This window comes from Thunnus maccoyii, chromosome 19 (assembly GCF_910596095.1).
Source record: "Thunnus maccoyii chromosome 19, fThuMac1.1, whole genome shotgun sequence".
In the NCBI taxonomy this organism is placed as follows: Eukaryota; Metazoa; Chordata; class Actinopteri; order Scombriformes; family Scombridae; genus Thunnus; species Thunnus maccoyii.
This window is the reverse complement of record NC_056551.1, coordinates 15,826,864-15,850,516: the sequence shown is the minus strand read 5'-3', so window position 1 is coordinate 15,850,516 and position 23,653 is coordinate 15,826,864. Positions and strand designations below refer to the sequence as shown.

Sequence of the window (23,653 nt, the reverse complement as noted above, 5' to 3'; positions counted from 1 at the left end):
TACCGATATAATAATAACAACTCTGAGACACAAAACAATGAGGAATGGGACGCGCTTCTGCTGAAATCATGCGCACGTTTGAGGATTTACTTCAATAATCCAAATCATCAACAATTCTCGAGATGGAGGATACGCTTTTAAATGCCGCGTTGGGTTATAAAGAAAAAGCCTGCAGCGTGCAACATATTCTCCAGACAAGGACTGTCTCTTTTGCTTGAACTCTGCATTTAAGAAATCATCTTTTTGTGTGTGTGTGTGTGTATGTGTGCAAGACTGAGGCTGCTGTAGCCGTGAGAGGACGTTTCGTAATGATATAAAACTGAAAGGAAGGAAGGATTTTTTCAAGCCTCCGTCTACAGAAGCCTGCTTGTCGTTTTCCTGCCGGCGGTGGAGTAAGAATAGTTTTTCTTGTCGGAACGGTTTCACTCATGATTCGGGTTACTGGGAACCCGCTCGACTTTGTCCGCCCTGCCACGAATTGGAGCACTATAGGCTATAGGGGGGGCGGGAGGGGGGTGTTGGTGTTGGTGGTGGTGGTGGGGGGGTTCTGTTTTTAGCGACCCTCGTCTGCGGTCCGTTTAATTGAAGAGCAACAGAGGGATTAAACATTCCTGCTCGCAGCGCCTGTTTGTGTGAGAGGCAGACTGGGTTACATTGTGAGAGGAACGGTTGTGGTAAGAAAGAAGAGCTATAAATAGCTCGTGCAATTCTCGAAAACTATCACAAGTGGTGCATCAGCTTGTGGAGCAGACGGAATCAGATATCCTGCACGTAACGCCTCGCCTCTGAGTTAATTGTTTTGCAGAGAAGAGGAAGTATAATATTTTTTTTTTAAAGAAGTTTTGAGGCTGATTTCACATATTTTTTTTTGTGGAGGGGGATGGGATGGGGGGCGCGGATGAAAGCAGTCGTTTTCCCATGGATTATGCTCATTTAATGATGAAACTATCAGCGGAAAGACTGATATGGAAACAGGCTGATCTTCCCCAGCGTGTGGATTGAAATGGATACATTTCTGTGCCTTTGACAGTGATCAGATTTGGAATCGCCTGACCTGGATTGTAACAATGTTTTGATCCCGCTTTTGGATTTACAACATTTACAGATTTGGCTTTTATGGATGCATTCTGCACTTCTTTCTGAATACGCCCATTCCTCTGCTCGACCATCCCGCGTCTATTATCTGGACCTCTTGTGAGGTTATAAGCCTGCTTGTTTTGGCCGTGTCGTGGCAGGCTTGTCAGGCGGGAGGGGGGGGGGGGGGAACCGATTTGTCAGCCCTGCTTCGGTGTTTTGATGCCGATGTAGGATTTCGACATGCCCAGCGCTGACGACCCCAACGGCGGACGATTATGACTACAACAACGAATTGGGTGGCTAACGGGGCAAGCCTTGAGGACTGCCACTCCAACATCTTCTCTCTGGTACGGTATAAATAAATCATGCTCGTCACAGACACGCGAGCCAGTTGTGATCGACATGTCATAAGACCGTGGGAGGCACGCTTAAATGTGTGTCTGCTGTACAAAGGTGAACCATATTGCTGATGTTGTTATTAGGCAATCATTAACACTAGTTAGTGGTCCGGGAAAAAGCAGTGTATGTTTACCACTAAGCCTGTTATAATAATACATATCACCCCCGAGGCTTAAATCAACACGGTTTAAAAAAGATCAACTCTACTTTATTATCTTGTAATGCTTAAAATTCAATTTTCAAATGCTACCCAAAACAATCTGACCAATTATTTGTGATGATACTTGCAGTTTTGGCATGATAAACAATAGATAAACAGTAATTTTCTCCCCATAAAGAGCACAGTTTTCAGTGCCCAATATCTCCCCTCCCTATAAATAATCATTTCACTGGAAATCTGTCTGGAACTCTGTTGCATTGCCAAGCAACTAACTTGGAGAGAAGGCGTATTGCTGCCTCTGTCAAATACTTCTGCAGCCAGAAAATAAAAAAAAAGAGATTTTCTGATATGTCAAGCTACACAAATGGCTCACAAGGTCATAAATCAGAAGATTATGTGAACTGAGGAGCAGCCAAAAGCTTTTTTTCCCCATCATCTTATCAGATAAAAGCTGATAAAATTATAATGTTTCCCTGTGAGAGAAAGGTTAATAAGATTTTGACAGACAGCAACATGTATCAGGCACACAGCGGAAACAGCACTTTCACACTCAGTTTATCAGAAAAAGGTGATTTTTGATTAGTATTTTTGCAGAAGTCACTGTTTTTTGGGGTTTTTTTGTGCAGGGTTTTTTTTTTTTTTTTTTTTTTTTTTACAGTTTTCATCCTGCAGTCAGTGAGTTAACTGTCCTACTACAACATGCAGCCAAGTGGAAAGGCATGCAGGCACAGGCTGCTGAGAACCACAACAACATAGGGGTCCTGAGGGCTTTTTTAGGTGATCATGCAGGATGTCCACCAGCAACAGCAGCCATCCGCTGTTGCACTACACAAATCACACCAAAGCTAAATAAACAAATGTCACAGGGTATGGATTTAAATGGACATCACACAGCTTACAGAAATATCTAGAATATAAATTTTAAACAAAGCACAATTTCATGCATGTCAGTAGTTTTTGTGACTGCAAAGGAGAAAGAGATTTAAAGTTATATCTTTAGCTTCTTTTCATTCAAACTATCTTTTGGGAAACACCTCCCAAGGGCAAATTGATTATCGGTGAAATGAATGGATCATTGTTCCGGTGTCAGATGTCTTAAATTCTCTCAGTCTCAACACGCAACAATTGAAAACAGTGCTTACATCTCCGTCAACTTCCCAGTTTAGGTTATTCTCTTGTGGCGAAGCTTTCATTCACCTGCCGTGGCGTTGTTGGCCATCGAGCCGGCCCTGTGAACATCCCTTTCAAACTGAAAGAGAAAGAGACCATCCATCAGCTGGCTTGTTGAGAATATTTATGACTGGCTAGTGCCACAGCGGTTAGTCACTGGCAGGGCTCCTATAGGGAAGTCCAAGACAGAACAAAACACTAATGACAACACCGAGTGTCCTGGTTAGAGGGTACGACAGAGACAAAGAGACAGACAAAGAGATGCGGATTGCTTCCCGATGTTGGAGATGAGGCAGATGTGAGCTTTAAGCTAAAGAAGCGGCGGTTGAAGCTCTGTGCTTGAAGTAAATTAATCAAATCAGGTGTGAGTATTGATCCAGCAAAGAAGACGTAGAAAAAAATGTAATCAATCTGAATAAGTGCACAGTTAGTATTTCCTGCATGCATTTGACCACTTATTACTTAGTTTAGTGCTGAAACAATTAGATTAATTAATTAGTCAGTCGACAGAAAATAATACTGCAGCTTTTTTCATAATCATGAATAGTTGTAGATATTTGTCAAGGAGTCAAATAGTTGCTGGTTCCAACTTGAGAATTGTGAGGATTTCCTGATTTTCTTTGTGTTCTATTGTTAATAGAATATCTTTTGGGCTTTTTTATTGTGGTTGCAACAATTTGAAGATGCACATGAGGTTCTAGGAAATTTTGGTGTACATTTTCACTATTTTCTGACATTTTATAGATTGAAAAACTGAATCAGCCAATCAAAAAATAGTGGGATATTTCTTTACCTTGTATAGTATTTCATATTGGCTATGTTCTTACATAAAGGTCTTGTAGCTAACCAGTGAGCGCTCTGGTCTGACAACCTGTTAAACAACATTCCAACATGCACTAACCTCGTCCGTCACACTGATTTACTGGCTGTTATTGCTGCCTGCATCAATAAAAAAGTACCTAAAAAGCATAAGTGCCCATACTGTGGGACTTTATGGGAACGCAGCAGATTACTGTCATGCGCTCTGTGAGGCCGGTGTCAGATACTTGAGATTGCTGCGATCACACAACCCACAAAACAACTGTCTTGTGTGCTGATGATCATCCATCTGTGACAGAAAGCAAACAAGACCCTTGTAAGTGGGGGGAAAAAGATCTGAGCTGGTGAGCTAAGTTGAAGTGGCGACTGAGGAGGGAAGGGTGGAGGACGAGGGGAGAAACATGGAAGTGTTTTCAGCCGAAAGAGAAAGAGAGAGAGAGAGAAAGAGACAGAGAGAGAGAGGCTGAAGGACTGCAGCGGAATCTGTTTTCATTTTAGGAAAGTATTATGACTGATGTGCATTTCCTGACTGCTAGCCTCAGCCTATTTGAGAGAGAAACTGAGAGTGAAAGAGTGAGACAGAGTGAGAGAAAATTAAAGAGTGAGGAACGTAATGAGAGAGAGGGAGAGAGAGAGCAAACAGTCATCTTTCTGTGGACTGGGCAGGTTCTTATAACACTGACTCAAGTCAGAGTCCCAGCCTGAATGTGAAACGCAAGGAGGAGACAGTAAAAGAGCCTCATAACACAGGAAGCCTCTCTCTCTCTCTCTCTCTCTCTCTCTCTCTCTCTGTGTGTGTGTTATGTGCACATTGTAAACCATCCAGACTCAGGAGACAAACTTCAAACACCCATCATATTATACACACACACACAGACAAATACACACACAGATGCATTCACAAACATGAGCACCGACACGGAGAGAGGAAAAAAATAAACACCCACATGCCCACACAAACATATGTATCACAAATGAAACACGCACACACTAAATCTCCCACCCACACTTGCCAGCACACACACACACACACACGCCACATGTTTTATTGCCTTTATTTGGGCTGTGAAAATACAGATGGTGGACAAATTAAAAGGAAAAATCTGAATAAATGAGTGGAGAAACACAGGTGCACTGCATGGTGCGATGTATAAAAATGCTGAGCAGGCCCAGTTGATTCTGATTTTCTATCAAGATGGCAAAGAGGAAAAGATCTAAGTGACTTTGAAAGAAGGTTCATTGTTGGGGCACGGATGATAGGAGCTTTAGTCACAAATACTGCTCAGCTGGCTGGTGTTTCAATAGGAACAGTGACTAAAGTGACATCTGCATTTAGATCTATGGCAAAGACATCAGTAAATAGAGTCGGAAATTGTGGTCGACAGCGCACATTTGATGACGGTGACGCTCGTGCATTAGTGTGATATGTAAGAAAAAAAAGAAGAGCAACTCTTCCTCAGGTGACTGAGAATGTCAATGCAGGACGCGATCGGACTGTGTCAGCAAGAACAGTCCGTCGACAATTACATAGAGAGAGATATTATAGTAGGGTAGCAGTGCATAAACCCCTCATTACAAAGATGAATGCACATTTAAGAGTTCAGCGCTGCAAAAACCATAGACACCGGTCTACAGAGATGTGGAAAAAAAGTGATATGATCTCGACAAGTGGATGAGTGCATGTGTGTCTTACACCAAGAACAGGCCTGAATGATTGACCCCTACAGTGAGGGGATCTGGTGGCTCTGTTATGCTGTGGGGGGCATTTTGCTGGCATGGTTTTGGTCTGCTTGTCCCCTTAGCGGGGAGGGTCACTGCAAATCAATACAAGGTTGTTCTGAGTGATCACCTTTATCCTATGATGAAACATTTCTATCCTGATGGGAGTGGTCTCTTCTAGGATGACAATGCCCCCATCCATAGGGCACGAGGGGTCACTGAACGGTTTGATGAGTATGAAAATGATGTGAATCATATGCTATGGCCTTCGCAGTCACCAGATCTCAACCCAGTTGAACACTTATGGGAGATTTTATACTGACTGGTTAGACAACGCTCTCCACCACCATCATCAAAAGAACAAATGAGGGAATATCTTTTAGAAGAATGGTGTTCATCCCTCCAGTAGATTTCAGAGACTTGTAGAATCAATGCCAAGGCGCATTGAAGCTGTTCTGGTGGCAGGTGGTGGCCCAACACCTCACTAAGACACTTTATGTTGGTTTTTCCTTTAATTTGTCACCCATCTGTATATCCTACATGCCAAGAATGCAGGCTTGTACAAACAAAGGTAGAATGCAGAGACTGTAATTAAAGGACTTTCTCTGTCCCCTCGACAGAGTCGCGTGGAGTGCAACACTGGTAATTAAGTGTCCTCAAGTGGAGGTCTAATGTGATCAACTAAGAGGTGCTCATTAGCCAAACTGTATTCCAGTAGAGATCTTGCATGTATAATAATGATGCTACTGTCTGGTATGGAAATAAAGTGCTTAGAGATGAGGCTGAGGGAAGACCATTAACAGGAGCGTCTTGATTTATGGCAGGTGAGTGGCCGCGGCTTGTAAGAAGGAGCAGGTAATCAGGAATGGTGTCTGTTTAATATAGACTGTTTGCATTTCCATGTTATTAATGGCAGTAGAGGGTATTGCAAGGATGCTTAGGGATGAGAAAGAGGCAATGGTTGCTGCTGAGCCAGATAATTGGTGCAGTAGGAGTTTATGGAGGGCCATGATATATACAACACCAGCACCGATACATTACCTTGGTGTCATTACCAGCAAATTGACCAAATCTAAAGGGTTACTCTCTCGCCTGAAAAAATATCAAAACTTAATAAAATGCCATTATAACAGTCCTTTGTTTCTTTGCCGCTGACTGCCGAGCCTGATGGGCATGTGACATTATCTTTACACTCGCTGCTGCTTATTCAATTCAAGACCATCGCTTGGTTAGCGGTTAGCTTTGTAGTATATTTCTTGTTGCAGGTGTTTTTGCTTTTTGTACATGTTTTGGTATTTGTAGCATTTTTGGATTTGTTTTCTTAATGTTTGTGGTCTTTCACTTATGTGTGTGCTTTGTGCTTAGGGGCCACTGTACAGTACAGATACCAAAACAATACCATTATGGATACCTTATTTTGAGAAATATAAGCATTTTCATTTAATAAAGAAGCCAGTTATTATCAAATTACATTATCGGATCTTAAAAGTTGTCTGAATTTTTGCCTGACTGGTAAATTAATGATAATATTGTTATGGAATTTTTAAACCCAAATAATGAGCAGTATCAGCTTCAAAAATGCAGTAAAGCCATAGTGTAAAGCAGTTTTATGAGAATTAAGCCTAAATAAAATAGTCAAATTGGCAAAATTTCAATCAGGAACTGAGTAAACACATTATGAATTTGACCAGGCATCTGTAACATTTACGTCTGTAGCAAAAAAGAAATATTTGATCCGTAAGCCCTGTGTTTATATTGAGATCTCTATGGATGACATTGAAGCCACGGCAGCGCCCTCTCTCACAAGGACAGGATCAATCCAGGTTTCCAAGGCAGCACCCCTAGTCTTCTGCAGCGTGCCCTATGGAGCAGCTCCATCTGGTTGCTTCTCACTAAACAGTCCACCCCCAGTGCCCAACCTGTGCTTTTGGCTCTGTTCACTTGCAATTTTGACAGCTAGCACTGTCTTCACCTTGAGTCTGCGTGTGGTACCTCCCACCAATCTGCCCCTGTCACTTCTGTGGGAATCCCTTGTCATCGCAATAGGACTCAACTTGACAGTAGCCCACCTGTGTGAACATGGCATTCTCTATGTCACTTGCACAGACATGCGTGTTTTTGCTGCCATAACAAAATGACTCATGAACAAGCGTCGTTGTGGGTTAGCCACTGAAAGAAATGGGGTTGGGTGTTGGTTGGGAACCAAAAAAAAGGGGCTTCCCTCACTCTTCCGCCTCTGTTTTCACTACTTATCTCTGGTAAAGTTCCCCATGTAGTCATGGATCTTATCTGAGCAGTAGGCCTGTCAGGGCCTTGCCACAGAGGTGAAGAACGGTTCAAATGCGGACTGGGAAGGAGGGAGGGAACCACCGCTGGTCCCGGAGCTGGAAATGGGACGGGATGGGCAGGAGTATTTTGGAGCACGGTGGCTTGAGTGTAAAATATGTAAGCCCTGCAGTGCCAGCTGTGTTCTATTCTTAGCGCCCGCTGGTGTTCCTGCATGTGTGCAGGGCGACAGAAGGCAGAGTGGGAAAGGAGGATTGGCAGGAATGGACAGTAGCTGGCTCCTGATAGCTGGAAAGTTAGCTGGTTAGCTGGCAGCAAGACTGATAGACTATTAGATAGACTTTTAAATGGATAGATCGATTTTAACCATTGTTAAAGCCAATCATTGTTTTCACAGCGTTGCTCCTGCTGTGTTTTTATGCTGAATTCAGTTGTTCCGTCTCATCTAGAAATATTCTTGTCATCTTCAGCAGAGACGCTCCACCTGGCTCAGACACATTTTCCATAAACACAAGTGTTTTCCCACCAGATAAATAGCACTTTCTTCCAAACTATTACATTTTTGGATGTGCGTTGCTGCAGAACCTCTGGTCAAGTGCTGAGGCCTGTTGTCTGATTAGTAGATAAAATCCCAGAAACAGAACAGGCTTGTCTCTGATCAGTTTGCAATCTTTTCACCTGACTGCAGATCCCCCTGACAAAGAGAATTTCTTTAAAGGGAGATATTGCGCTGCTTGTAACTGGGCAAATATTTTCTGCAAGCCAGACAGCTTTGCCAATATCATGGTTGGCTGGGATTCAACTGCAGTTAGAGCACACTTAGGTTAAAGGCTGTCTTTTAGAACTGCGAAACAAGGCGAGAGAAAAAACATTAATGTTGTCTGCTGTGCTGTTGCAAATTCTAATTATCATGTGTTCATGTTCCATTGAGGGATTATCTGTGACCAATCAGACGGGTACTTGATGAGAACAAACACATTATGTGCAGACTGTTGATTCACAGCCGTTTGTGGTGCATTGATTCTCCCTGCGCTGCCAAACGGCACTCGCTCTCTCTCATCTTGAATTAGGCAGACGCCTGTGATTTTTCAGATGCTAATGAAAAATTGTACAGCTCAATTTAAATCCTGGCTGGCGTCATAGAAAAAAAAAAGGACATTTCAGGTGTGGTGGTGAGACACAAAAGGTTTGATAGTTTTTGCTAGCAGGTGGTGTTGTAGTGCAAAGATACCATGACCGTTGTATCTGTTGTAAAGAGTGAATGGACAAGAGAGGAGGACTTGAGTATGTCTGTGTGTGTGTGTGTGTGTGTGTGTGTGTGTGTGTGTGTGTGTGTGTGTGTGTGTGTGTGTGTGTGTGAGTGTGTGTGTGTGTGTGCTGACTGTGTTAGCAGAAGTGCACAGGACTTGTAGTGTTTTAGCTCTGATTGGCTGCCACTCCCACTTAGTAAGCAAACAACAGATTAGAGGCAGCAGCCAGGTGAGTTGCAGGTTGAAACCTGTTCAGGTGAGACCCAGAGCCCGGCCAAGCCTAAGTCCTACACACACACACACACACACACACACACACACACACACACACACACACACACACAGATAGATGGAGGCATTGCTTTCCAGTTTTTCCCCTTTATATTTTATCTGGTGTGTAATGAAACAAGAAAAAAGTCACGCTGACTAACGCAAAGCTGTCATTTTATCTGAAACAGCACCCCTGTGGGAAAAAAAATCAATGCAGGAAATTACAAGCCAAATTAGTTATTTTTTCATACTGCTTATGCTCCATTTGCCCAATTTCAGGAACAATAACCCTATTAACTACTTGTAGGCATTTTGGAAGCCTCCATGCAGTGCTAATTGTGCAATTACTGCAGTGAATAATTTTCAAATAAATTTCAAATAATTCACTCACTAAAGAAACTCAGTAAGTAAACCTACACCACAATGTAATTGTCTTGCTTCTGGTAATCCCGGGACTTTACTGACGCATGTATGACGTGTTTGATACCATCACCAGCCAAATTTGAGTTTATGAATTCCAGCTGTAAGGGAACAAGCGGAGGTGTTATTCTAGCCAAGAACGACAACATGCAGAGACATACAGTACACTCAGTACAGTACACTGATTTTCAGACTAAAGAAAGGGAACGCAGAAAAGCTTGAAATGTTACATTATAACATTTAACAACGTTAGAACAACATGCGATGCAGCTCTCACACTACGTTATCTTTGCTCTTTTCTTACTTATTTCGCCGTTTTTTGGCGTCTATCTACTTTTGTACTGTTTCTCCTACAAATTTTGTTTAAATGTCAAAATGACCGTCTTCTTAAGGAGATGTATACTATCAATTTTCTTTATTGTGACATGTTTTAGTGATTTTATATAATTTAAAGTATTAAAATGTATAATACAGTTTATAAAAGTCTATGGGAGGAATGTTTGAAAGTTGATATCTCAAAAACTTAAAGTGCTTGTGGACAGCTGCTTCTATAACGCCACCATGTGGTCAGTTATTACTTGTTTTACATTTTGGCTAATAACTTATGAACCGTGAGGTGTGGCAAAACAATGTTTGCACAGTGTGCTCCTTGGATGAAGCTGATTCAACTGACATAGGCCACGCCCGTTTGCGCTGGGAAAAATGTCCGCCATTTTGGATTTTTCGGTAAACACATTTTTTGCTTCTGTTGGTCTATATTTCATGTAATCTTCACCAAACTTGGTAGATACCATATTTAGATGATCCCAACTGAAACGTTTGGGTTCGTTTTTGGGTATCACTTATCGTTTGTCTGTAATCGGTTACCAAACTTTTGAAGGCGTGGCCTGATGTGCTTAACGGGACATAACTCTTCAATGCTACATTGGATTGCGACCAAATTTGTGAATCTTGTACATAAAGCCACACTGCACAAGTGTGTAGCATTTGATATACTGCTACTCACAGGGGGCGCTACTATAATATAATAACATTATATTTCTACAATTCTGTCGTCTTAAATAAAATCAAGCTAGGTACACAAGTTCTTCACGAGAATGTGCACGACGTATTGAAGCATGGCACCAATAGCTTCACCTTGTGGCCATTAGTGAAACACCATCATACTACTTATTAACTGCCTCTCTTAAATGTAAGTGAAATTAAATATAAATAAATTCCATGGTAATCAAATTCAGCAAAGTTGTACAGATGGAGATTCTGAACAAGTCTGTAGCATTTGATACAATTTCACCTGTAGGTGGCGCTATAAGATTTAAAAATTTGCTGCTGGAGCAGCAGCTTGCAATAGCAGCATCAGCAGCAGCTAACAGCTTCCAGCTCTCACACGCATTTTCTTCAGAAAATGCAAATATTCTAGTATTTCTACTGTAACCCTGGAGACAGAAATCTCAAAAATTGAATACCTTGCTGAATTCCTACAGATGTTGTATGTTGCCTAGCAACAGTTTTTACTTCTCTCTCTCGCGCTCTCTCTCTGCCTCTCTGTGTGTCTTCTGTTTTTCCTTTTTTATGACTCTCAGTTTTTCTGTCTTTGTCTGTCTTTCATTCATTCCTCCCTGCAAATGGCTTGTCACAGTTAATTAAGTTACACCTGAGACACTAGTAAAGCAGAGACTGGTTTATTTATTTGCACGTTAATAATTTAGGCTAAGCAGGGCCAGTGCTTTAGCCTGTCCCTTAACGCTTTAAAAGCAGCCTGACGCTGCAGCTTTGTGTTGTTTTATTTTCGCCAAATGGCTGGGGATCTTGTCAGCCCTTTTAGATGTGGCAGCAACACTGCACACAATGTCTCGTTGTCCTTATTGGTCTTCCAATACTGGCGCCTCCTGCCTCCCACCTCTCTTTGTGTCAGGTGAGAAGTCATGGCTTGATGGAGGCTTTCCGCAGCGTGATTGGCAGGTCTATCCGTCACTCAGCCCTGGGGACTCTCGCTGCTCTAATTAGGTCGCTTGGCTTGCTCACCTCCCAGGGCTGGATGCTACAGCACAACACAGATCAAATGACGGTCCCTTGTTTTGTAGGGCCTTGTAAAGGTGACGGAAGAACGCGGAGGAAAAGCATCTGTTTAGTGTCCTCAGCCCCAGAGGCCCTCTTTCTACACCTGTTTGGTTCTTTTGTGTCGCTCTCACTCCCTCACAAGTGCAGTAATGTGCATCGCTCTTCATTTGTGGTGTAAAATGCCAGAGGGGAGCACGACTCCTTGTGGGTTAATTTGATTTCAGCGGGCTAATTGATGAACGGGGAGTCGTTGCCTGTTCTGATTTCTGCCACTGATTCTTCTCACTGCTGACTTACCAGCACAGCCACCCAACCTTCATTGTCTTTGTCTATATTTATTCTTCACTATTCTGACACTTGAATGTATCAGCTCTGATGTACTCAGGAAAATTGTATAAAAAAACATACATAGAGTTACTGCTGAAGCTTCAGATAAGTTGTATTAGGTCAATTCTCACACAAACCCTTTCATAAATAATTAAATTTTCCTTGTTCCTTTGACATTTGATCAAAGCGAGATGGATAGCATTGCATTGGCTGATAAAGATAAGTTTTATCTAAAGACTCACATGCATCACAAGCGATCTGAGCAAATTCCAAATATTGGCAGCTTGTCAAGTGTCTAAACAGATTTGAAGCTGATGAGAAAGCTATGCCACTCTGACAGAATAAGTGTTTCACTTGTGCCAGAGTAGGTAAAACTGCTGATACAAGCTGTCTCTCAATTGCCTAAAGTGCCTCCTTTGTCAGACTATCAGACTGTGAGGCTCTTTACGCTGTTGTGAGATTCCTGAAGAAGTAGCATGTCTCTTAGATGACATACTCATACACTTTCTGTCAGCTTTGATAGAGCTAGGCATCCACACCCACTGTTGACATCAGCTGCTATTCTAAGAGACTGATAAATTATCCTTAATGAACCTCAAACAGCTGCCTTTAACCAGACTAAATATGTTTTTTTTTTCTCTGTAACTTGCATTTTTAAATGATTGCTCTTTTTTAGTCTGCTTCATGTATGCATTGAATTCTTATATTAATAGACATTTGCATTGATTTGCACAGACATTTTTATGGGCAATGGCTCAATTTAAAGAACAAGGACACCCTCACACTCACTGTATTGCCTCCTGACACTACTTAAAATCATCTGCCCAAACTCACAAATATACATGCTTGTGTGCACAAGGATGAAACACTGATTTGATGATATACATGGAAAAATAATGTCTAATTAAATCCATAACTACTTCCAACTTTAACAAAAGATATGGAAACAAACATACGTTAAAGGAGATAAGGTGTATAAGGTTTAGAGCTGCGTCTTGCAAAATGAACTATTTGACTAATCAATGAAACATTTCAGTTATTTTTCAAGCAAAAATACCAAATATTCTCTCTAATTACAGCTTCTTAAATGTGAGAATTTGTTTTTCTTTAACATACACAACAGTGAATTGAATATCTTAAAATTCAGGACTGTTGGACGGACAAAATAAGCAAATGGTAGGCATCACTGTGCCTTCCAAACATGGTAAATTTTGTTCTACTTTTCAACATTTTACAGATCAAATGATTAACTGAGAAAATATTTGGATAGATTAACTGATAATGAAAAAAAAAAAGTTAGTTGCAGCCCTAATAAGGCTTCCTTTGTTTCCTTACTCAGCTCTTTCTCCATCTGAGTGTTATATAATTTACAAAATCACCAACTTGCTTCCAGGTAAATATCAAATAACATATAATGAAAAAAACTCCACATTCGAAGGACAGCAGTAGGAGAGAACTGATCCTTAAAAGGACTAGCATGAACATGTCATGCAGGTACTGCGGATGAACGTCAGTAGAAATCAAGAAAACACGTGCTGGGCAGGTATCATCACAAGCTTCTCTACAATGTTTTAGCACGTCAGCTTGATGAAAAGAATTCTCCATTTCTCACGCACACACAGCACAGAGTGTGGATGCTCTGTCACTTGATGTTATTGTCTTAACAACATCGTTTTATTCAATGTAATAGTGATAATTTGGTGCTATAATAATTAGAATGTGCAACAACAACAAATTGCATTGTTAATAATTGCAATAATTTTTTAATATATAATTACATGGTCCAGAGAGGGCAGCTGTAGACTGGCTCCAGCCACTTTAGCCACGTTGTCTGCACGTTTCTGGTGCTTTGTCATGGAAGTGGAAGGAAAAGGAGATTTTGTTTGTTGATTTTGAGTGTTTGTATTTTCCATGGTGTATCACCATGGCAACTATTTTAACTGATTTTGTTTGTTGATATTGTATGTTTTGATTTTCAGTGGCGTAATCTCGGCATCATTGCAAATGAGGGTCACCCTCAATGATTTCTCCAAGACGAAAAAAATGTCTCTACATGTACAGAGTTGCGTTTGAATATGTTGCCAGTTCATGCTTTGTCTGGGTGTATTTGTGAGCGTAAAAGTGTGTGCGTGTGTGTGTTTTCCCTTGTCTCTGACAAAGCCTTGTCTGAGTATGTGTTTTCCTACATGTTTGAGGACAAGAAAAACATACATTCAGCTGTGTCTTGGGGAGTTCAAGAGGTCCATTCAAAGAGGTCCCATAAGTTTTTTGAGAAAGAACAGGAGGAGCAAACATATTTTCAGCCTTCAGAAGCATTCCTGTGAAGTGCATGTCAAGTGTGTTTTCCTCTCAGCTCTGCTATCTAAGTAATGAAGGTTTCCTCTGCATTGTAAAGCTCCTGGGCTTTATCAACACGCAGTACTGTATGTACGTGTCTGTGTTTTAAACCGGCAGTATGACAAACCTTACCAATCTCTGGAAACTGGATCCTCTTTTCTGTTTAAGTCACATGGTTTAGACTTTATCCACTGCTGTCTGTTTGAGCAACACATGCTAAAGATTAAAGTTCTGACTTCCATATTTTCTTTTGATTACAAGCACATGTCTAGTGCACTGAGGTTGACCTCTGGGTGGGATACAGATTCTGGTTTCCAAGCCTGGGCTCAGGTCACCTTACATTCAGCAGGAAATTATCTTTAACTCTCTGATTTGAAGTTTAGGGTCCTATTTGAAACCAATTTTCAAAAACAGAAAAGCATGTAAAATAATAAAGCACCCATCCGGCTGTGAGAAACACAGATTTTTCATGCTGCCAGCTGAAAAGAAGGATTTTAATGTAATTTAACAAACAGAGGGCAATCTTCCACCTCTTCTGTGCTTAACACAAGAATATTCTGGATAGACACGGCGAACTGTTATCTTTTCTCTGTTTACCAGACAAAAATACATAAAAAGATAAATGAAAAAAAGAGAGAGAGCATGAGATACTCCGAGGTGTATTCAATAGGCATCCGTGACAGTGAGAGAGCGCTGAGAGATGAGAGGGAGAGTGGAGAGGAGAAAGATAATAGAGGTGAGAGTAAGGTCAAAGCTTTGGTCCATCTTCACATTGGAAGGAAAAAGCTCTTGTTTTTGGTCCTGCACTCAATCAGAAATTAAACCAGCCAACCTGCAGAACAAGGGGCTTGGAGGAGTGCTGGCTTTATTGACAGTGAAACCAAATTTACCATCTTTTTTTCTTGACCTCTTTGCCTTTTTTACCCCTTCGGTACTGTTTAAAAGAGACAGAAGCTGCTGCCTGAGATAATCGTTTATTTGCTCTTTCGTACTCTGAAGGGTGGCGTAGAATTTGCTGCTTTGGATGCATAATTGCTCAGTTTTTTTTTCTGCTATCTTGATGAACATAAATATAGATTCACTGTCCCATCAAGCATACCATTGACACCACCCCGGATGGCACAAAAGGAACAAGTAAATCTTTTTCCCACGTTAATGGGAGTAAAATCCGAGCTGGCTAACCCTTCCCACTTTAAGGTTTTCACAATTTTCCTTCACTGAACACCCAAAATATAGCCGAATTACTCAAAAATTTAGCTGATTAATCCATTAGCTGATCAACAGAAAATTAATCGGCAACAATTTTGATAATCAAATAATTGTTCAAGCAATTTTTTTTAGCAATAATGGCTAAAATTCACTGGTTCTAGCATCCCAAATGTGAATATTCTCTGGTTTTCATCCTCCTCTATGATAATAAACTGATTATCTTTGGGTTTTGGACCATGGTCACACAAAACAAGACATTTTGATGAATAACTATGGGCTCTGGGAACTTGGGATGGACTTTTTTTCACAATTTATTTTACAAACCACACGTATAATTGATAAAATAATCAGTAGATTAATTGATGATATAAATAATCGTTAGTCACAGCGTTATAATTTATCCTCTCATTGGTCGACACGAATCACAAATCTATCTAATCTAAGTTTAGCATCTGCACTTCAGCATCTTCCCCCCTCCAACTCTTTTTATGACTAACACTGATAGAATTATAGCTAAAAAGATTAAAGCTTGTTTTTATTTGCATGGCAGAATTTTATTCACAACACTGATTTGTCACTGAAGTTGCAGAGATAAAAACTCCGCTTCCGCTTTGACTGCGATGTGACATCAGATGAATTTACACGCTTGAAAGATTTTCTCTGCTTTCTTTTATGTGATACAAGTGATAATTTATTCCTACAAATATGAGAATTTGCCTTTTGTTGGCACTGGTATTACTGTGACTTCAGAGGGCTGATTGTGACGGTGAAGTCTAGGTAATGAGTGAAGCCCTCACCTCCATATACACATAAGAATTTATGTACATATTCAATACAGAAACACCCATGAAAATACAAATGGATAGACAGTCAGATCTCAGCTGTTATCATTGAAAAAGAACCGGACATCAGCCGGAATATATGTCTACATCATGATGCATGTCAGTGTTTTTGTGCTCGTCTGGTCTGCATATCATCACAGCTGCTATGTTGTCTGAGATGTGTGTTAGTGTTTACATCTGCCTGCAAGCATGTGACTGTAGCCCCGTTCCTCTTCTTCCTGCAACTGTGCCACAACTAATCCTCCACAGGAGTTCAGCAAGGTGTTCAGTCGGAGTCTTACCCACTACGCTGAAAAGTTTGCCTCAACAATAGACACACCAGAGAGCACGCGTTGTCAAACTGGTGTGTCTTTATTGTGAATTTATTTCCTGACATATTTACTTGTCCTCATCTCTTCCTCCGTGCTCCTGACTCAGTAGCAGCAGACAGCTGTGTCAAACAGCCGAGGAACTTTTGACATTGACTGGGAGTGACGAGGCAGTGCAAGCAGATGTCTTCCTCTTTGCTTTGGGAGAAACAGCATCCTTGACCTTGTCATGGCTAATTTTAGGGCTTGGCTTATCACAGCACCAATGTTTATATCTTCCATTACACACACTGTCATTACAGGAGGGACATGCTTGTAATTATGGGTGCATTCTGCAGTCAGGATGTTCCTGAGGGTCCTGTGCATACTTCGGTGTGCACTGCCCTCACTTTTAAAGATGATGCAGTGTGTGTATTGTTCATAACATGCTCAGATTTGTGATTTTTCCGAGATTTTAGCTTCTGATTTGGACACATCCCTACTATGCGTACACACACAAGCATCCTTTCGACTGTCACGGAAGCTGTTGATAGCTGCTGCTTTTCTTCATCCACTCAAAAAAGACATTGCAGGATTTAATTGTCTTTGAGCTGCTTCTTTGTACCTGTCCCTGTGTTTTCCACACAGTTAAAGTGGGTCAGTGTTCTCTCTCCTCTCAGCTGGTCTTGGATGGCTTGGTGCCGGGGCCGGTGTGCCAAACACGATCCTCACAGCTGGGTGAACACAGGAGAGGAGGGCAGCACGAAGCACTGAGATTTTTTCCCCCCCCGCGTGCCAAATCTCCGTCCTGTTCAACAATACCTTTGTCCACTTGACTCGCACACGCACAAATACAAACGCACTTACAAAAGTGTCCAAATCACACATGTGTCTCACAGGGTCACGATTATTTGTGTTCCTGTGCAAAATTTCTGTTCTGTTTACTGTCTCTCTGGGTCTGCCTTTTTTTTTTTTTTACCGGCTCATCACTAAATGCGTCATGGCAGAGTGCCTCCACGCCCAAGTCTGCGATAGGCAACATAAACACTTATCATACCATTAGATTAAATGGAGGAGATGTCAGTTGCTGGGCCAGGCTCCAGCCATTGACCCCGGCACTATTTCCTTTTCTCATATCTCTCTCACTCTTTGTAGCTTCCTCTATATTTAAGTGCTGTCTCTCCTGTAGTGGTTCCTTCCCAGTATTTCACTCAAGGCCATTTTTTATGTCTCGCTGTCGGTCTCCACCTCTGCTCTCCTCCGTAGTTACATTTTATCTTTTCAGCAGCAACAGTGACTGAAGGTATCAGTTAAATAAGGTTATAACAACACAACAGGGATACATTAAATGTACTCAAACGTTTACACAAAGGATCTTAGCCGCGTGAAACAGGAAGCCTAGTCAAAATTGAACAAACAATCAAACATGACTGGACAGCATCTGTGCAGTTATTGATTATATTATATTGTCTGATGTTCTCTTTCATGTGAAACACAACACTGTAAATACAATGCTTCAAGGTTAACACTACACTAATAAGGCTGCAGGAACATTATGGATTTATGCCTAATGGATGTTTTATTTCATGTCATGCATGTGAGATAAATATTTTGAAAAATGTGTTTCCTGTATTGATTAATTGATCTGCTGCAGTACAATTGCAAATGTTGAACATATTTGCAATTTACATATTTGAGTAACAATAATATACAATGATATATGACATTTATGGCTGCGCTATTTTTGGTATCGATCACTCTGCCAACTTTTATTTTAATTAATTGGTGAATTGTTTGGTCTATAAAATATCAGAAAATAGTGAAAAATGCTCATCACTATTTCTCAGACGTCTTTCAATGTCAAAACCCAAAGACACTCAATCTACAATAATATAAAACCTCACATTAGAGAAGCTGAAACCAGAGTAAATCTTTTGTTTTTGCTTAAAAATATGACTTAAATAAATAATGTGTTATCAAAATAATTGTGGAATTATGTTGCTTTTAATGGACTAATCAATCTCCTCTCTTCTTCTCTTCTCTCCTCTCCTCTTCCAGGCGGAGTTGACAGGCATCAAATGGCGTTGCTACAGCTTCCGCAGCGGCGGGGAGTACGGTCCGGTGATCTCGGCCCCGGCCCAGGATGACCCGGTTCTGCGCAGCTTCATGCGCTGCGTGCAGGCCAACCTGCTGTGTGTATGGCGACGCAAAATCAAGCCCGATGCCAAGGAGCTGTGGATCTTCTGGTGGGGTGAAGAGCCCAACCTCTCTGATGTCATTCATCATGAGCTGGAAGGTGAGAAAGAGAGAAAAAAAACAATGAAAGAGATGAAGGATGAGGCTCGCTCCTCTGTTCTATCCATCTCAATTATTTTTCCATCTCGTCGGCCTTGACTTCAGCTCCCGTTTATGCTCTGGAAGTTTAGGTTAGAGGCTTGTACAGGCTGTATAATTTTATGGTTGCTTTTTATTATGCTGCATTGAATTATATAGACTAGGGAATGATTTCATGGAACCCAGTTGTCTTGCAGTTTTAGTGAATTTCATGTAAAATTGACTTATACTGAGTTTTATAGTGTAGCTTATGTTATACATGAGCTGTGCTGTCTAATATGGAGCATTAGTATGTAGATTCAAGCCGTTTAGTCTGCTGCAGATTCAAGCTGTGTGCTGTTTGTTTAAGATGTGTAGGGCACATTGATCTGTTTTGTGTGGAGTAGTCCTATATTTGAGCCTCATATAGCGCATATCTGAAATGTGTTTGCTTTGCAACTCAAGTGTTTATATGCTGCTTCAGGAGTATCACCATATGATGAAGTGCTCAGCAATAGAGTAGATTTTTCTTGCCAGAATTCTGCTGTGTTTGTGTGTGTGAGAGCGAGAGAGAGAGAGAGAGAGAGAGAGAGAGAGAGAGAGAGAGAGAGAGAGAGAGAGAGTGTGTGTGTGGTTGTGAGTGTTAGTGAAAATTACACTGAGATATCTCACTTGAGAGAGTGCTACTGTCAGCACTATTGTCCCTATTTATAGAAACATTTGCATTATCTCGCTGCGCACGTGTGTGGAGGTCTAACATATCGACTAAGCCTCGGGAAGACGGAGAGGAGGAAACAGGAGAGGGATTATATTGGGTCTGGTTTAACAGAATAACAGTCAGGAGGAAAAAGCAAGAATATTAGATGGAGAGGTTGAAGCGAATTGCAGTCTTCAGTTACCTATTAAAGCTGACTTGATGTGAAAAGGCCTTTCAGGCACTGCAGGAGATATTTGACAGATGTTGTGCCTTTTGACTCAGACTGCACAAGCGTGTGTAATACAGAAAGATCCACTGTACCTTTCAGTTGGGTTTTGGTTGCATCTAAGGCATAAGATAACTTTTTCTTTCATTCTCATGACATCTAATAGCGATCTTATACAAAGCATGCAGGATGATAGTGATCAGTTTGTAGTGGCAGGAATTATTCATTCAGAGCAAAAATACATTACCTGAAGCTGTATAATGCATGTATTTTAATTTTAGCATTACATCACCAGTTTGCAAGCTTCTAATGGCAGCTTAAACCAACAGTTGTGACTCCCTTTGAGTAGCACATTTAGGTCTAATAAAGATGATTATAATATTGGCCTGTTTACATTTCATAGTTATTGATTACTTAGGATTGCAGATGTGTCACTAGTCTAAGGATTTTGTCACTATTTGTCTTTATATCCATGGGGATGAACTCTGCTAACAAGGGTTAATTAGATATTTGTCTCCAGGTTTCAATTTAATAAATTTACTCTAAAAAATGATCAATTAATAGAAGTCGAGACAATGTTTTTTAGGGAATAAATAAAAAAAAAAAATCAACTTCTCTGACTTCAGGCCCAAATACATTTAGACATTTTGTTACACTATTTTTTTGCTACTTCTGCTGTTGGGATTTCTTGGAATGAGTCCCTTTAACAGTCGTTTTCATAATTGATTTATTATTTTCTTCTTCTTAATTGTTTAGCCTACAAAACATCGAAAAACTGTGAAAAATGCAAATCACAGACATCTCAGTCCAAAACTCAGAAGTATTCAATTTACTCTCATGTTACAAGGAAAAACAGAAAAATCTCACATTTGAGAAACTGGAGCCATCAAAGCTCTGGAGCCTGAAAAATGACCTAATTGATTAATCAAAATAGTAGCTGATCGACTAATTGATTAACAGACAAATTGTTGCAGCTCAATTCCCATTACAGTTTTGTTTACAAGTGACTTCACAATGCAAAGTGAATGGTAGCTAGTGAATTTGATGCCTCGCACAACAACCCTTAATTAATTTGCACAACCTGGCAGTGCTTCGTTTTGTATCTGAAAAGGACAGTTAATCTTAGTTTACTCTTAAAGTAAAAATGAGGATCAATTTTTAGTCCAGTTTTTAAAGTCAAAGGCTGTTACTTGTTATATTTTGGCATCGGTTTTACTACTAATTTTTAACGTCATGGCTGTGTTAGTGTGGAGGGACTCTTGAGGAGGATTACTCTACAACTCAACAGATGCACAGACACACATGCACACACACTTACACATGCTGCATGCAATTATGATAATACGACTTCTTTACTTCTGCAAAATCTCACAGGTCTCCGTTTATAATTCCTATTAAGCACTGAAAATAGCACTTGGGGTGTGAGAAGGAGTTGATAATTGTTAATTAAAGTGAAGCTGGATTCCCTCCAAATTAGACTCAGTTGTAACACAGGGAATATTGGTGTTTTACCAAGTCTTAAAGAGCTACACACCTAAATTTCTATTCGACGTGGGAATGTTTTATGTGTTAGCTTTCTCTCTCCTGCACTTCTGTCACTCCCTCTCCCTTGTGTCACCTTGACTTCCTCTCTTGTTTTCCTTTTTACTTGTGTCAGTCTGCACCTTGTGTGATTTCTCCCCTATTCCTCCTTGCTCTCCTTGTTCTCTGGCTGACCTGGCCATTACATAAAAAAGTCTATTGATGTGATGCATGATGTGCTGATTTTCTTTTTTATGAACTTCTGCCAGCTAGAGTTAAAATCAGTAAATGTTTCTACCACTGGGACAAATTGTTTCATGTAGTATCAAGATATTCAAATTCACTCAGGAATTTTGCTCTTATACTCATGAAATTTGTGTGGAAATAAATGAAGAGAACTATAGTTTTAGTTGTGCTTCGATTTTGGCTGAAAAAGGTTCAAAATTCAAAAGGTCCCCTTGATACAGAAGCACTCACCACAATCTAATGTTTGACAAACTAAAGTAACTTTGTTGTCTGTTCAAAAGTCAGAAGGTTTTTGGTTTGGGATATCGAAAGACCAGTTTTAATCCATAAACTACTGTTTTTGCCAAAAACAGGTCCATATATGTGCATTTTTATTATTACACTGGAAACACTCATCCATGCAGAAATGCTGATTTACACACATTTGACCGAACAGCTTAAGCTGCTGGCTTGTCAGGCTCATTTAGTGTGAATAATCAGCAGGTTAATTATGTTTCGAGTCATGTTTTAAATTAGCTGGATAGTCAGCTCAGAGTGCTGTCTGCCAGCAGAGCAGTGAATGTGTGAATTTTCATGAGGTATGTTTACCATTTAATGGTTAAGAAGAGGATGTTACATCCTTTACACAACAATAAGATAAAGACTGACTATACAATTATACAGTCAAGTCCGGCTTGAAAAAGGGATTGCTTTAATTTCAACTTCCTAGAACTCACATTAAAAGAGGCAAAATGCACAGTGACGGAGGACTAGAACCAGGATAGGGAGTTGGACTAAACAAATACATCAGCCAAGGAACCCCACCTCATTAAACTGTTGTTCATGTTTTTTAAGTGAGACTTGTAAAAAAACAGAACCTAATTATATTTACAATACGTTAATTATTATTCTAGTATATGGGTATACCCACCCACACTCACCAGCAGTTATTAGAAAGATATAAACAATAAAAACTGTGTTGTTAAACTCAGAAGAACTCACATTGACCCATAAAGGCTGAACTCGTAACAGGTGGGGTGGGGGTTGGGGTGGGGGGGTTCAGTTCAGCTGGCCAAGGAGGGGGCAGGGGAGGTCCACATGGGGCATGAATAGAAGTTGAGAGGACAAATGGAGCACACTGAGTAACAGTGCAAACATCCAAACCACTTGATATGGAAATTAATAAAAAATTGAAATAGTAACAGAACAATAATTTAGTGACACAAAAATACTTTTGCCTGATGTGTAACTTTTAAAAATGAATTGATGAAATGCAAAATTAGATATGGCCGGATGTGTACTAGATTAGCAAAAATGCAGCATGAGTTTACTGGACAACTGCCCAAAAATGCATTGCGTCTCCTCAGACTGCGCAATGAGATTATGAGCCAGGCTAAAAGCTGCTGTAAATTTCTCTTTAGGACTGTTAATATGTCACTTTATGTGAGTTTTAATTTCAAGTTTTAATATTTTTTCAGGCAAGAAAGTAAGCATTTAGATTCTTAATATGTGGTTAGTTTATCCAAATAATGCCTGTTTGGAAATTCGGTGCAACACTTTTGGAGATATGAGGAGCTGCTGGCCGGGTGAGACCTATCAGTCATCTTGGCTGCTAGCAGCCCGACTCCTTAGATGATCGGCTGGTCAACATGTCGTCATCTCAGGGAGAAAATAATCTGATAAACTGATCTGTGCGGCTCTTTGGTAATTTACCGCTGGAAGAATGGAAGAAGTAATGTTTTATATTTGTGATAAACAACAACGGCAGCTGTGAACAGTCTGCTGTAATGGCATACTTAATGCTGTTTGAGTATGTAGCAGGCAGTTTGTTAGTATCCGATTTCAAACACCGCCACAGTCTACCAAAGTGTTGTGCAACCACCTTTAACAACTTCCCCATCAATGTGTCATTCAAATTTTGACATATCATTTAAATGAGCAGCAATTAGGTTACATATTAAGGCTGCAGGCAGTGTAGTGACACCACAGTAGCTATCAGTGCTGCTAGAGAATGAAAACAGGAAATACATTGATATAT

At 40.5% G+C, this 23,653-nt stretch overlaps 1 protein-coding gene across 3 annotated transcripts in view; it reads left to right on the top strand.

The window, feature by feature from the left end:
- Window positions 1–546: 546 nt before the first annotated feature.
- Window positions 547–23,653, top strand: part of LOC121885949 (mediator of RNA polymerase II transcription subunit 13-like) — an 80,809-nt gene continuing 57,702 nt past the window's right edge. For all 3 annotated transcript variants that reach the window (XM_042395796.1, XM_042395795.1, XM_042395794.1), the window contains exons 1-2: window positions 547–1,424; window positions 18,692–18,929. In XM_042395796.1, coding sequence (XP_042251730.1) covers window positions 1,353–1,424; window positions 18,692–18,929 — 310 coding nt within the window. In that variant the 5' untranslated portion in view covers window positions 547–1,352. The remainder of the gene's footprint in view (window positions 1,425–18,691; window positions 18,930–23,653) is intronic.